This window comes from Oncorhynchus gorbuscha, linkage group LG22 (genome assembly GCF_021184085.1).
Source record: "Oncorhynchus gorbuscha isolate QuinsamMale2020 ecotype Even-year linkage group LG22, OgorEven_v1.0, whole genome shotgun sequence".
Classification (NCBI taxonomy): domain Eukaryota; kingdom Metazoa; phylum Chordata; class Actinopteri; order Salmoniformes; family Salmonidae; genus Oncorhynchus; species Oncorhynchus gorbuscha.
This window is the reverse complement of record NC_060194.1, coordinates 31,929,169-31,944,973: the sequence shown is the minus strand read 5'-3', so window position 1 is coordinate 31,944,973 and position 15,805 is coordinate 31,929,169. Positions and strand designations below refer to the sequence as shown.

Below are 15,805 nucleotides of genomic sequence, written 5' to 3'. Positions count from 1 at the left end.
TAGACCTTAATCTGTTCTCTATTCTCATATACCGACTGCCAATGCAAATGTGTTCCTTCTGCTGTTGCTAGGGACCTATAGAGATAAAAATGTTATATTATGGGAGTATGAAGCAACTTATATACTGCCATGTACATGTAAACAGGATATTACACACTATGTCATCCAGACTTATATAATTGAGCCCATCAGCTGACTATTTTCCTCACAACAACAAGAGCCTCGTGGTGCTCAACAGCCCCTCTTGTGAATGAAGACAGGTCGGGATGATTAATTTTCACCATAGTAGATCAAAATGGTCAGCTTTCTAAGACCTGTTTTACTTGAGTGCAATAGACTTTAGTTTATTAATTCGACCATTTAAAAAAACAAGCACATATAAAACATGAAAAATCCATACATGCACATGAGTAAAATCATTGAGGATAACACACAAAGTCTGGGACTTATTGTTACGTCCGTCGTTAGATGAATGAGACCAAAGCGCAGCATGGAAAGTGTTCATGATTTTTAATAAAACAACAAATTACAAAACCGAACGTAAAGTTCTGCAGGGCTAGAAAGCAACTATGCAAAAACAAGATTCCACAATCTAAGGTGGGAAAAAGGGCTGCCAAAGTATGATCCCCAATCAGAGACAACGATAAACAGCTGCCTCTGATTGGGAACCATACTAGGCCAACAAAGAAATAGAAACATAGATTTGCCCACCCAAGTCACACCCTGACCTAACCAAATAGAGAATAAACAAGGCTCTCTAAGGTCAGGGCGTGACACTTATTTCCATTGTGGTCCTCTTGAGACAAGATGGCTAGACAAGATCGAACACAGTATGGCAGTGAAATAATAAAACAAAAACATAGAAGAAGAACATCTATCTCATCATTCCAGTTACATCATAGGGGTTATTCATATGGGTACAGAAGACATCAACCATATTTTTACTTTATTTTTAAAGCTGCCCAGTGAGGACGTTTATTTTATGGGATGAGGCAACTCATTCCATTCTGAAGCTCCAGTATACAAGAAAGTACCTTTCCCAGCATTACTCCTGAACCTGTATAAGCACACATCAGCAACACCTGATCTGGTGTTGTGATTGTGTGCATACCTAACACGAGGAAAGTAATCACTTAGATATCTGGGCGCAGGACCATAAATACTCCTGTAAACCAAACCTAGTCTAATCTGGGACACCCAAGCCTCAACAGGCAGCCAGTTAAGTTCCTGAAAGCAGATCCTGCCTATGTCAGCCCTGACATCAGCTCCTGCCTAGCTCCTGCCACCTTCAATACTACCCTGATCAGCTTATTCTTGGCTATCTGGAGCTTCCCCTTTATTAGTTTAGATATACCCCCAAACCAGGAAGTACTAGCATAGTCAAAATGGCATTGAATGAGGGCAGTAGCTAGCACTTTCATGGAGTCCTTATCAATCAGCTTGGATTTTCTAGCCAAAAACTTAGTCCTGGCATTAACCTTCCCTAGCACTTTTATTGGCCATGCTCACACCTCCTGTGGTCCTTCTGTAGCTCAGTTGGTAGAGCATGGCGCTTGTAACGCCAGGGTAGTGGGTTCGATTCCCGGGACCACCCATATGTAGAATGTATGCACACATGACTGTAAGTCGCTTTGGATAAAAGCGTCCGCTAAATGGCATATATTATTATTATTATTATTATTACCTCCCAAGCTTCCATCAAGGATACATCCCAAGTAGCTAACAGAGGTTTTCATAGTCAGCACCACACCCCATTATTCCACACTGATTTCAAATAATTGCCTCAGTTTTCCCAAAGTGCAGAGATAGCTTATTATCTCCAAGCCAACTCATTGCTTTTGCCTGAGACAGTGAACCATTAACCTCTACTATTTGCTCCATTCCTGATAAATAGGACTTTACCCATCCTAGAGGGATACTGCTTAACCCCAGTGCCTCCAGTTTGGAGATTAGGAGACAGTGGTTAAATGTATCAAAGGCCTTCTGTAGGTCAAGCAGTACCATTCCACAGAGATTTCCTTCATCTTTCCTGATGAAGTTAGTCAAGTAAAGTAGACATGAATCAGTGGAGTATGTTTTTCCAAAACCTGACTGAAAATCATACATTAGACCAGGTTTGTTAACATATTCATACATTTGTTCATGTACATCTCTCTCCAGGATCTTTGAATGTTACACAGAGGATAGATACTGGCCTATAATTCCCAGGGTCAGACTTTATCCCCTTCTTATACAGAAGTATAACTTTAGCTTGTTTCATGTCCCTGGGAAAGGTACATTGTTCAAGAGAGAGATTAACGATATGCGTACTACAAGGGCCAATTTGATCAGCAGAATCTATAAGAAACCTTGCAGGAATATTATCCAGGCCTGTGGCTTTGGAGCATTTAAGCTCTGCCAGCATACTGACTATTTTGGCTGTTGCTACCTTTGCAAAAGAAAAAGAGTTTGGCTGAACCCCTATCTCTACATAATACTTCTTGACTCCTTTGCTTCCATACAAACCAGAACTGGTGGGCAGCTTGCTAACCAGTTTGCTGGCAACATAAGTAAAACAAATAGTTGAGTTCATTGGCAACCTCTGCTTTTTCATATATCATCTCCCCCCCTGATGTTCAATCCAATACTGTTTAGTTTGTTTTTGGTAATACTACTACAGCCTAGTTTCTTAAACGATTTCCAAAGCTTTTTAGGGTCATTTTTGTTCTCAATTATTTTCTCAGCAAAGTAACCCCTCTTAGCTTCATCCATCCTGCTCTGTGCTTAATTTCTGTGACGTTTATATAGGACAAAATCAGGCAGCTCTTGAGAGTTCTTACATTTTTTAAAGGCCTTATTCCTTGCTTGGATAGATTCTAGAATCTCATGATTAAACCAAGGGCTAGATCTCTGCTTTACCCTGACCCGTCTAATGGGAGCCATCACATTCACCACATCAAGGAATCTACCTTTAAAGACTTCCCAGGCACTGTCTACCCCCACACTATCTAGCACAGGTGACCATAGGACACATAATTCACATTTACATTTCAATTACATTTACATTTACAATTAAAAATACACATCTTCATTTAAATTACATTTACAATTAACAATACACATTTACATTTCAATTACATTTACAATTCACTATACACATTTACATTTCAATTACATTTACAATTCACAATACACATTTGCATTCTACAATTCATAGGACACAGGGTATTTAGAATAGAATTATTGTGTTGATGAAGATGTATGACCAAATTGGTGTGATGGGTCACAGGCCTGCCCTGTGATTGGTTGTTATTTCCAGGCCTGCCCTGTGATTGGTTGTTTTTTCCAGGCCTGCCCTGTGATTGGCTGTCATGTCCAGGCCTGCCTTGACAAGGCTGTAACAGGGGAGCTAGCAGGGGTACTTCAGTGATTGATACTAGAGCTCACCTCACCACAGGCACTGACAGCAGGGCTGCTCTCTCTCATCTCCCTGGACAGAGCAAGAGCAGCAAGTTATTTACAAGGGCCTTCACTCCTGTCAGCACTCTCAGGGTGGATCTTGGCCAGGCGCATACAGGCCTGACAGAGCTGATGTCTCTGATTTAATTCAATTCAATACAACTTTATTGGTTCCATTAGGACAACTAGTATTAACATTTTGTGAAGTGAACCGAGCTGACTAAATGCATCTTGAGAGAAATGTGTGGTGTGGTGAAAGAACACTTCTGAGTTGTTTTGAACCTTCATCTGCTCTGATCTCTACTTCCCGAGGCTTGCATCTCATGCATACTGGAGTTCAATCAAATTATTGCATGGCAGGTGCCATTGTGAAGGGCTCAAAGAGGCAGTCTCAATGAGGGTTCCTTTGATCAGAGGTGATGTGACATGGAGAGACTTCTAAATCCCCACTTGTAGGCAAAGTAGAACAGTATCACACTGATACTTTCTTACTGGTAAATACACAAATCATTTGCTTTGCTACTGGCTTTTGTCACCATACTTTCTCCCATGTAAATTAAACCAGGGGTTACCAAACGTTTTCACTCCGGACCTCCCTTCCAGTTCGACCGAGTCCCCCCCAGTATTCGACGGATATAAAAATGTGTCACTGCAACTTTAATTTTTCTCCCGCGTCTTCTCCAAGAAGAAGTTGACAGGAAATGATTGGCAAATTTGGCGCCATTTTTGGAACAATTAGACCGAGATAGCTGTGCTTGTTTTTCCTTGTTTCTTCTGATAGACTTTTATAGCTACTCGCATCCACGGTATGTACATGTTTACCATAAGATGTGTTTAATGCTCATGGCCAGGAAAGTATCACTGAACAGGGTTTGCGAAAACGCGCTAACCTTACTGAGATGAGAAGCTAGAAGTGGAGTTGCAACCACCGAATTTCACCGCTTTAACGTTGGTTATTGCGTTCGTAAACGAATGCATGATTGTTAGCTCGCTACGGGTCTTTTTCAAGACCGTTGAATATTGTTTCCAATGTAGCTAGATAGCCACTTTGTTAAGTGCCGACATTTAATAGACAACAAAAATGACTTGGTTATCAATGTTTTCTTCTAGTTGCAAAATGGTTATGGAGGAGGCAAACAAAGTCATTGGCACAGGGAAGAGACATCTTGTCATGGGGGACGTGGTATCAGCGGTCAACTACCTTCAAGAAGCCTGCGGGATGTTGTGAGTAGGGGTGGAAGTCAAGTGACACACTGAAAGAATTGGTATTTAAAAATATTCGCGATTACTTATTAATTTATTAATAAATAATTTAACCTTTTTTTTTCTCCTAGAGCTAAAAGGTATGGTGACACAGCAGATGAGTGTGGGGAGGCTTTCTTCCTATGTGGTAAAGCTCTCTTAGAGCTTGCTAGGTAGGTGTTCACTGTCCTTCACAGTATTTTAGTGATGTACCCCACTGAATGCTGGTCGTAAACAGTATTTTGGTCTCAGAACCACTGCTGTTACAGTTGTAACTAAGACTTAAATGTAATGTTGTCATTGTGTCGCAGGATGGAGAATGGCGTCTTGGGGAACGCTCTGACAGGGGTTCCAGAAGAAGAGGAAGAGGAGAAGCCCAAAGACCCCAACATTGAAAGCACAGACAATGTTGATGGTAAGCATTTTGCATTGTTAAGCCACATGTAGTTGATGCTTTCCTAATGGTACAGCGGTAATGTTGAAAAAAAGTATACCATTTGGCCTAGTGGTTGTTGAGCTCTCTGATAATGCTGTATAATGTGGTAGTCACATCTACCTGTTTAAAAATATATATATATTACACGCTTCTCAATATACCTTTTTGTTATTATCAGAGAAGACCAGGGATGACCTCAGAGTTCAGGTCTATGATGCCATGGCAGAAGAAGAGAAGAACAGCGAGAATGCAGATTCAGATAAGAACACAGTGGAGGAGACTGGAGGGGGCGAGGAGGAACAGACTGTGAACGGCCATGTTAACTGTTCTGACACCACGAACTGCGAGGAGAAAGTTATTGGAGAGAAGGGTGACAAAGCTGAGACTAAAGAGTTATCAGACAACCCAGAAGAGGAGGATGGAGGTTTGAGGCAAACCTGTCATAATGTTTACACAATATCTTTGATGCAAGAAAATAAATGTTATGCACTCACACACACTTCTGTCAATGTTTCAGATGGTGAGGATGGGGAAGAAAAGGTGATACTTCATCTACTACTGACCTATTTGTTCCTGCCAATGGTTTAGCTGTTGTAAAGTCAGTAAGTTAACATTCGATTACCGTTTAACCTCAGGAGGACATACCGGAAGACAGTGATGATGAGGAAGTGGGCAACCTGCAATTAGCCTGGGAGATGCTGGAGGTGGCGAAGGTAATCTACAAAAGGTACGGTAGGAAATAAATACCCACTCGTCCCTGTTTTAACCTGCTATCCTCCAGTTGTTGTGTACGTGCTCAAGTCTTCCAACAAATCAATTTGAGCCGTTGGATTGATGCATATGAGACAGACTTAACAGTTTGAGAGCCTGAGTTTGTTTGTGTTCTATTGAAGGAAAGAGGGTAAGGAGGACCAGCTCCTGGCAGCCCAGGCCCATCTGAATCTGGGAGAAGTAGCGGCTGAATCAGGTACTTTCTCAACCACCGCTGGTACTTTGGGTTGGCCCATTTTTGTAAGGATTGATATGGGGTTGGCTCATACATTGTGCTTCTGTGAGGTGTGTTCCTAACTATCTGTTTGATTTCCTCCCCAGGCAATTACAGCCAGGCGGTGGATGACTTCCAGGAGTGCCTGTCCCTACAGCTGAAGCACCTGGCCTCAGACAGCCGTCTGCTGGCCGAGACTCACTACCAGCTGGGCCTCACCCTCTGCTCTGACTGCCAGTACAGCCAGGCCATCGAACACTTCAACCACTCTGCTAGGGTTATCAAGAGCAGACTAGGTGAGGAGGTGAATGTGATCAGTGAGATACTCATTTCAAAATGAATTGTTTAGATCAGTGGTAACCAACCTTTTCTGAGTAGAGATTACTTTCGCAGTCAAAAAGCAAGCAGAGATCTACTATATCTATCTAAGCCAAAAAAGGAACGTCCTCACTGTCAACTGCATTTATTTTCAGCAAACTTAACATATGCAAATATTTGTATGTACATAAGATTGAACAACTGAGACAAACTGAACAAGTTCCACAGACATGTGACTAGCAGAAATTGAATAATGTGTCCCTGAACAAAAGGGGGGTCAAAATAAAAAACAACAGTCAATATCTGGTGTGGCCACCAGCTGCATTAAGTAATGCAGTGCATCTCTTCCTCATGGACTGCATCAGATTTGCCAGTTCTTGCTGTGAGATGTTACCTCACACTTCCACCAAGGCACCTGCAAGTTTCCAGACATTTCTGGTGGGAATGGCCCTAGCCCTCACGCTCCGATCCAACAGGTCCCAGACGCGCTCAATGGGATTGAGATCTGGGCTCTTCGCTGGCTATGGCAGAACACTAACATTCCTGTCTTGCAGGAAATCACTCACAGAACGAGCAGTATGGCATTGTCATGCTGGAGGGTCATGTCAGGATGAGCCTGTAGGAAGGGTACCACATGAGGGAGGAGGATGTCTTCCCTGTAACACACAGCGTTGAGATTGCCCGCAATGACAACAAGCTCAGTCCGATGATGCTTTGACGCACCGCCCTAGACCATGACGGACCCTCCACCTCCAAATCGATCCTGCTCCAGAGTACAGACCTCGGTGTAACGCTCATTCCTTTGACGATAAATGCGAATCCGACTATCACCCCTGGTGAGACAAAACCGGGACTCATCAGTGAAGAGCACTTTTGCCAGTCCTGTCTGGTCCTCTGGCCCAGCAACGGTGGGTATGTGACCATAGGCGACATTGTTGCCGGTGATGTCTGGTGAGGACCTGCCTTTACAACAGGCCTACAAGCCTTCAGTCTAGCCTCTCTCCGCTTATTGCGGACGGTCTGAGCACTGATGGAGCAATTGTGCGTTCCTGGTGTAACTCGGCAGTTGTTGCCATCTTGTATCTGTCCCGCAGGTGTGATGTTCGGATATACTGAACCTGTGCAGGTGTTGTTACACGTGGTCTGCCACTGCGAGGACGATCATCTGTCTGTCCTGTTTCCCTGTAGCGCTGTCTTAGGCGTCTCACAGTACGGACGTTGCAATTTATTGCCTTGCCTCATCTGCAGTCCTCATGCCTCCTTGCAGCATGCCTAAGACACGTTCACGCAGAAGAGCAGGAACTAGAGGTCGACCGATTAATCAGTGGCTGATTTAATTAGGGCAGATTTCCAAGTTTTCATAACAATCGGTAATGGGCATTTTTGAACACCGATTATGGCTGATTACATTGCACTCTGTGAGGAGACTGCGTGGCAGGCTGACTACTTGTTATGCGAGTGCAGCAAGGAGCCAAGGTAAGGTGCTAGCTAGCATTTAGACTTATCTTATAAAAACTTGACATAATCACTAGTTAACTACACATGGTCTATTACTAGTTTATCTAGCTTGTCCTGCGTTGCATATAATTGATGTGGTTTCTGTTAATTTATCATTGAATCACAGCCTACTTTGCCAAATGGGTGATTTAACAAGCACATTTGTGAAAAAAGCACTGTCGTTGCACCAATGCGTACATAAACATCAATGCCTTTCTTATAATCAATACACAATTATATATTTTTAAACCTGCATATTTAGTTAATATTGCCTGCTGACATGAATTTCTTAACTAGGGAACTTGTCACTTCTCTTGCGTTCTGTGCAAGCAGAGTCAGGGTATATGCAGCAGTTTGAGCCGCCTGGCTCGTTGCAAACTGTGTGAAGACCATTTCTTCCTAACAGACCGTAATTCATTTGCCAGGGTTTTACATAATTATGATATAACATTGAAGGTTGTGCAATGTAACAGCATTATTTGGACTTATGAATGTCACCTGTTAGATGAAATACGTAACGGTTCTGTATTTCACTGAAAGAATAAACACTTTGTTTTCGAAATGATAGTTTCCGGATTTTACCATATGAATTACCTAAGGCTCGTATCTGTGTTATTATAATTAAGTCTATGATTTGATAGAGCAGTCTGACTTAGCAGTGGTAGGCAGCAGCAGGCTCATAAGCATTCATTCAAACAGCACTTTACTGCGTTTGTCTGCAGCTCTTCGCAATGCTTCAAGCATTGCACTGTTTATGACTTCAAGCCTATCAACTCCCGAGATTAGGCTGGCAATACTAAAGTACCTATTAGAACATCCAATAGTCAAAGGTATATGAAATACAAATGGTATGGAGAGAAATAGTCCTATAATAACTACGACCTAAAATGTCTTACCTGGAGATATGGAAGACTCATGTTAAAAGGAACAACCAATATGTTCTGAGCAAGGAACTTAAACGTTAGAAGTTAAAGTGCCATGTAAAAAAGCTAACACTTTGTTTTTGCATTATTTAAACCAAATTGAACATGTTTCATTTATTTGAGACTAAATGGATTTTATTGATGTATTATATCAAGTTAAAATAAGTGTTCATTCAGTATTGTTGTAATTGTCATATATACACTGCACAAAAAAATAAAGGGAACACTTAAACAACACAATGTCAATCACACTTCTGTGAAATCAAACTGTCCACTTAGGCAGCAACACTGATTGACAATACATTTCACATGCTGTTGTGCAAATGGAATAGACAACAGGTGGAAATTATAGGCAATTAGTAAGACACTCCCAATAAAGGAGTGGTTCTGGAGGTGGGGACCACTTCTCAGTTCCTATGCTTCCTGGCTGATGTTTTGGTCACTTTTGAATGGTGGGGGTGCTTTCACTCTAGTGGTAGCATGAGACTGAGTCTACAACCCACACAAGTGGCTCAGGTAGTGAAGCTCATCAAGGATGGCAGATCAATGCGAGCTGTGGCAAGAAGGTTTGCTGTGTCTGTCAGCGTAGTGTCCAGAGCATGGAGGCGCTACCAGGAGACGTGGAGGAGGCTGTAGGAGGGCAACAACCCAGCAGCAGGACCGCTACCTCTGCCTTTGTGTAAGGAGGAGCACTGCCAGAGCCCTGCAAAATGACCTCCAGTAGGCCACAAATGTGCATGTGTCTGCTCAAAAGGTCAGAAACAGACTCCATGAAGGTGGTATGAGGGCCCGACGTCCACAGGTGGGGGTTGTGCTTAGAGCCCAACGCTGTGCAGGACGTTTGGCATTTGCCAGAGAACACCAAGATTGGCAAATTTGCTCTTCACAGATGAAAGCAGGTTCACACTGAGAACATGTGACAGAGTCTGGAGATGCTGTGGAGAACGTTCTGCTGCCTGCAACATCCTCCAGCATGACCTGTTTGGCAGTCATGGTGTGGGGTGGTATTTCTTTGGGGGGCCGCACAGCCGCCCTCCATGTGCTCGCCAGAGTTAGCCTGACTGCCATTAGGTACCGAGATGAGATCCTCAGACCCCTTGTGAGACCATATGCTGGTGCGGTTGGCCCTGGGTTCCTCCTAATGCAAGACAATGCTAGACCTCATGTGGCTGGAGTGTGTCAGCAGTTCCTGCAAGAGGAAGGCATTGATGCTATGGACTGGCCTGCCCGTTCCCCAGACCTGAATCCAATTGAGCACATCTGGGACATCATGTCTCATTCCATCCACCAACGCCACGTTGCACCACAGACTGTCCAGGAGTTGGCGGATGCTTTAGTCCAGGTCTGGGAGGAGATCCCTCAGGAGACCATTCGCCACCTCATCAGGAGCATGCCCAGGCGTTGTAGGGAGGTCATACAGGCACGTGGAGGCCACACACACTACTGAGCCTCATTTTGACTTGTTTTAAGGACATTGCATCAAAGTTGGATCAGCCTGTAGTGTAGTTTTCCACTTTAATTTTGTGACTTCAAATCCAGACCTCCATGGGTTGATACATTTGATTTCCATTGATTAATTTGTGATTTTGTTGTCAGCACATTCAACTATGGAAAGAAAAGTATTTAATATGAATATTTCATTCATTCAGATCGAGGATGTGTTATTTTAGTGTTCCCTTTATTTTTTGAGCAGTGTATATATATAAAATCTATAATCTCGGCCGATTACTCTGTATAGTCTTTTTTTGGTCCTCCAATCTTTATCGGTGTTGAAAAATCATCAGTCAACCTCAAGCAGGAACCCTGGGCATCTTTCTTTTGGTGTTTTTGAGTCCGTAGAAAGGCATCTTTAGTGTCCTAAGTTTTCATAACTGTGACCTTAATTGCCTACCATCTGTAAGCGGTTAGTGTCTTAACGACCGTTCCACAGGTGCATGTTCATTAATTGTTTATGGTTCAATGAACAAACATGGGAAAGTGTTTAAACCCTTTACAATGAAGATCTGTGAAGTTATTTGGAGTTAAGAATTTTCTTTGAAAGACAGGGTCCTGAAAATGGGACGTTTATTTTTTTGGTGTGTGTCGCGTGCACACTATCGTTCAAAAGTTTAGTCATTTAGAAGTTTCCTTGCTTTTGAAAGAAACACTTTTTTGTTAATTTAAAATAACATCACATTGATCAGAAATACAGTGTAGACATGGTTAGTGTTGTAAATTACTATTGTAGTTGGAAAGATTTTTAATGTAATATCTACATAGGCGTACAGAGGCCCATTATCAGCAACCATCACTCCTGTGTTCCAATGGCACGTTGTGTTAGCTCATCCAAGTTTATCATTTTAAAAGGCTAATTGATCATTAGAAAAGCCTTTTGCAATTATGTTAGCACAGCTGAAAACTGTTGTGCTAATTAAAGAAGCAATAACACTGGCCTTCTTTAGACTAGTTGAGTATCTGGAGCATCAGCATTTGTGGGTTCAAAAAGTCCAGAAACAAATAACTTTCTTCTGTAACTTGTCAGTCTATTCTTGTGCTGAGAAATGAATGTTATTCCATGTGAGAAATTGCCAAGATCTCATACAAAGCTGTGTACTACTCCCTTCACAGAACAGTGCAAACTGGTTCTAACCAGAATATGAGGAGTGGGAGGGGAGGCCCCAGTGTCTAGTTCATTGTCCTTTTGGAAACCCATTTGCGACCAAGCTTTAACTTCCCGACTGATGTCTTGAGGATGTTGCTTCAATATATCCACATAATTTCCCCCCCTCATGCTGCCATCTATTTTGTGAAGTGCGCCAGTCCCTCCTGCAGCAAAGCACTGCCACAACATGAAATGAAAATGAAATATGCCATTTCGCAGACGCTTTTATTCAAAGCGACTTAGTCATGTGTGCATACATTCTACGTATGGGTGGTCCCGGGAATCGAACCCACTACCCTGGCGTTACAAGCGCCATGTTCTACCAACTGAGCTACAGAAGGACGATGCTAACACCCTGTGCTTCACGGTTGGGATGGTGTTCTTCGGCTTGCAAGCCTCCCCATTTTTCCTCCAACCATAACGATGGTCATAATGGCCAAAATGTTATATTTTTGTTTCATCAGATCAGAGGACATTTCTCCAAAAAGTACAATCTTTGTCCTCGTGCAGTTTCAAACCGTAGTCTGGCTTTTTTTTGGCGGTTTTTGGAGCAGTGGCTTCTTCCTTGCCGAGCGGCCTTTCAGCTTGTCAATATAGGACTCGTTTTACTGTGGATATAGATACTTTTGTCCCTGTTTCCTCCAGCATCTTCAAGGTCCTTTGCTGTTGTTCTGGGATTAATTTCTACTTTTCGCACCAAAGTATGTTAATCTCTAGGAGAACGAACGCGTCTCCTTCCGGAGCCTGTATGACGGCTGTGTGGTCCCATGGTGTTTAAACTTGCGTACTAATGTTTGTACAGATGAACGTGGTACCTTCAGGCGTTTGGAAATTGCTCCCAAGGATGAACCAGACTTGTGGAGGTCTACAATTTTGTTTTCTGAGGTCTTGTTTGATTTCTTTAGATTTTTTTTCCCATGATGTCAAGCAAAGAGGCACTGAGTTTGAAGGTAGGCCTTGAAATACATCCACAGGTACACCTCCAATTGACTCAAATGGTCAATTAGCCTATCAGAAGCTTCTAAAGCCATGACATAATTGTCTGGAATTTTCCAAGCTGTTATTTAAAGGCACAGTCAACTTTGTAAACTTCTGACCCACTTGAATTGTGATACAGCGAGTTATAAGTGAAATAAACTGCCTGTAAACAATTGTTGAAAAATGACTTGTCATGCACAAAGTAGATGTCATAACCGACTTGCCAAAACTATAGTTTGTTAACATGAAATTTGTGAATGGTTGCAAAATGTGTTTTAATGACGCCAACCTAAGTGTATGTAAACTTCTGACTTAAACTGTACCTGTGGCACGGATGTTTAGGCCAGGGAATGTGTTGTTTTTTTGTGTGCTCTAGGGCAATGGTGTCTAGATGGAATTTATATTTGTGGTCCTGGTAACTGGACCTTTTTTGGGAGAAGCCGACACCTCACAAGTCCTTAACTGGCAGCTTCATTAAATAGTTACTGCAAAACACCAGTCTCAACGTCAACAGTGAAGAGGTGACTCTGGGATGCTGGCCTTCTAAGCAGAGTTCTTCTGTCCAGTGTCTGTCTTCTTTTGCCCATCTTAATATTTTCTTTTTATTGGCCTGCGATGTATTTTTCTTTGCAACTCTGCCTAGAAGGCCAGCATCCCGGAGTCGCCTCTTCGCCGTTTTCTAAGTGATCCCAAACTTTTGAACGGTGGTAGTGTGTCTATATGTGTATGTATAAATAGGATTTTAAAAAGTCTATGCAACATTAATCTAATAAAACCAGTTCGGTAGGAATGAGATGTGTGCAGTAGGCCTAATACATTATCACAGCATATTAGCTATATGCCCGGCCTGCCAATGTTCTTCTCAGATCATAAATTTCACAACTCTAGCTTCGATAACAAAATAGATCAGTTGTATAACTTGCGAGGCACAGCTGAGCATAAATTGATATCTGATGGTCAGTCTACGGAGGGAGAGAACAGCGGAGGGTCCACCTCTCCTGGTCCCTGTTCTCTCCTTTCCTCCGGTGAGACTGACCAGAGGGGATAGTCTTCCACCTGATGGCGACGCTTGAGTGGCACCACATTATTTCTGCCTCATGCACAAATTCGTGTTCCTATGACCAGAGAAAGTTAAATATTCCTGGATATTAAAATGGACATGATGCAGGCTTATCGGTAGTTGGCTACTCATTCATTGCAGCTACAGCGTGAGTGGAAGTAAGGTGAAGCGTGTTATTAATTTGAAAGATCAGCTCTTTGCGGTATTCTGTCTCTCTCTGGTCATGGTTTCAAAAGTTATGAAATCTCACATAGGCTAGTTTCAAACTTTGCTGTACGGTTATGGAAGCAGTAGGAATGGTAATTTGAGCTATTCGATTGGCCAGGGCAGCAGACAGTTGATTTCGCCACCGCTCTCCTCGACAAATGCAATGGTTCAAAATGGGAACACTTCTGAATCAAGTGCACCTACCTCCAACCGCAAAAGACGGTCGGTTGGCGGCTGCTGGTTTTATTCTTGGAAAATGTTACTCTTCTACCTTGTAACACCCTTGTAACACCCTTGTATCTTTGTCTCCCAGCCAAGGTGCTGGAGAAGGCAGGGGGGCCAGAGGTGGCCCCTGAGGAGAGAAAGGAGATGGAGGAGCTGAAGGCTCTACTGCCAGAGATCCAGGAGAAGGTTGAGGACGCCACCGTGGGACAGAAAATGGCTGCCGCTGTTGCAGCAGAGGCTGTGGTGCAGGAGACACTGGTGAGAAGGGGATTGAGATGGTGGCTCTAACCAGTGATTGACCAAGTCCTAGCCCACTTACTTTTTTAGGCTCTCTTAATTAAGGTTTGAATTTATGCAATACGTCGAGCTTGAAGTTTGATTCCACTTCGTTGTTTTTGGTTTATTTTTCAGGCAGGTGGTTCAGCGTTTCCAACTCCGAGTGGAAATTCTCAAAACGGTGGGGCGTCTGCATCTATAGTAAGCCTGCGCCTCATGATTTTAGTCAGCTTTATTTGTTGTCCTTTAAACAACGTATTCTAAGGGATATGTCTGTGTCCTCCCCTCACTCAGATTCAAGTCAGATCCACATACGGAAACGCCCCCTCAAAGTCTCCTGCCTCTGACATCTCGCACCTGGTCAGAAAAAAGGTCAGTGAAGTGAAACTATTTGTGTCCAGATCCACCCCCCCAGTATCCACAAACACATTTTTGTATTGTTTAACAGAGGAAACCAGGAGACAGTCCAGTAAAGGAGAACGACTCTAAAAAGGTTAAACAGGAGACTCAAGTTAACAGCAACAGAGACAACGGTGTCAAAGTCAAAATGGAGGTTGAACGGTATGTATGGAGTATGTGTTTTCCACTGCAAGTAGTGACTATTTATTTATCCTTTAACTAGGCAAGTCAGTTTAGAACAGTCTGATTTACAATGATGGCCTACCCTGGCCAAACCCTAACCGTGCTGGGCCAATTGTGCACCGTCCTATGGGACTCAAAATCACAGCCAGTTGTGATACAGCCTGGAAGCGAACCAGGGTCTGTAGTGATGCCTCTAGCACTGAGACCGCTGCGCCACTCGGGAGCCCAAGACAACCTGTAAGGTTGTCATGGAATACCTACATGTTCTACTAAACTTCTTCTTTTTTAAAATTTATGAAGTAGATCACCCTCTGCTCGTTTCACATTCAATAGCATGTGTGGCTTTTTGTGACTTCAGTGATGCATTCATTGTGATTATTCTCATGTTTCCCCCTGCAGCCAGTGAAGCCCTGGTGACTTATGCCAATTCCTGATTGTCATCACATCGTCCTACTGCAGATCAAGTTGAAAATGTGTCATCTTCCTATTGTGTGCCTCTGATTTTTTTCATATTTGTAAGGTTTTTTACCAGATCATTAAAGACAACCTACTTGAACAATTTGTCAGCTTTGATTTGTGTAAAGAGACTTCAAGAAGACTCACCTCTTGGAAAAACAAACTACTGTCCCAGTTCCTCCTCGCATTGATCAGTGGAGTACTCTAAACATGTATGCTTATAGAATAGATATCCTGGCTGTGGCCATCCCAGCTGAATTCACTGATGACTGGGTTGGTGAGACACTTTGGCAAAGGAGCAGAAGGTCACACTAGTGTCTGATGCACAATGCTAAACCACTAATGGCTCATTTCAATCCCTATCGCTGAAGTACAGTGTGGTTGAAATTAAGGTAAATTCCGGTTGAGCCAACATGCAGGGTTTACTGTGAGTGCAGGCTCTGAACGGAGGGATATTGCCTTTAAATTTCAACCGCACTGATTGAATCTAGGCTTAAGTCTCTGGCTTAGTGGTAACAAGTCTGCATGGTTTGTTCATTTT

The 15,805-nt window shown here is 42.9% G+C and overlaps 1 protein-coding gene across 2 annotated transcripts; it reads left to right on the top strand.

Moving 5' to 3' along the window:
- Positions 1-4,115: 4,115 nt before the first annotated feature.
- Positions 4,116-15,364, top strand: LOC124009146 (nuclear autoantigenic sperm protein-like). 2 transcript variants are annotated; one of them, XM_046320659.1, is made up of 14 exons: positions 4,116-4,244; positions 4,549-4,662; positions 4,773-4,781; positions 4,992-5,095; positions 5,295-5,540; positions 5,634-5,656; positions 5,752-5,843; positions 6,010-6,083; positions 6,209-6,397; positions 14,039-14,208; positions 14,362-14,427; positions 14,521-14,598; positions 14,675-14,787; positions 15,208-15,364. In XM_046320659.1, the coding sequence occupies exons 2-14, from the start codon at positions 4,556-4,558 to the stop codon at positions 15,212-15,214; spliced, it is 1,278 nt and encodes a 425-aa protein (XP_046176615.1). In that variant the 5' UTR covers positions 4,116-4,244; positions 4,549-4,555; the 3' UTR covers positions 15,215-15,364. The 2 variants fall into 2 exon arrangements, with proteins under 2 accessions (XP_046176615.1, XP_046176614.1); XM_046320658.1 differs by having other exon boundaries at positions 4,773-4,853.
- The last annotated feature ends 441 nt before the right edge of the window (positions 15,365-15,805 follow it).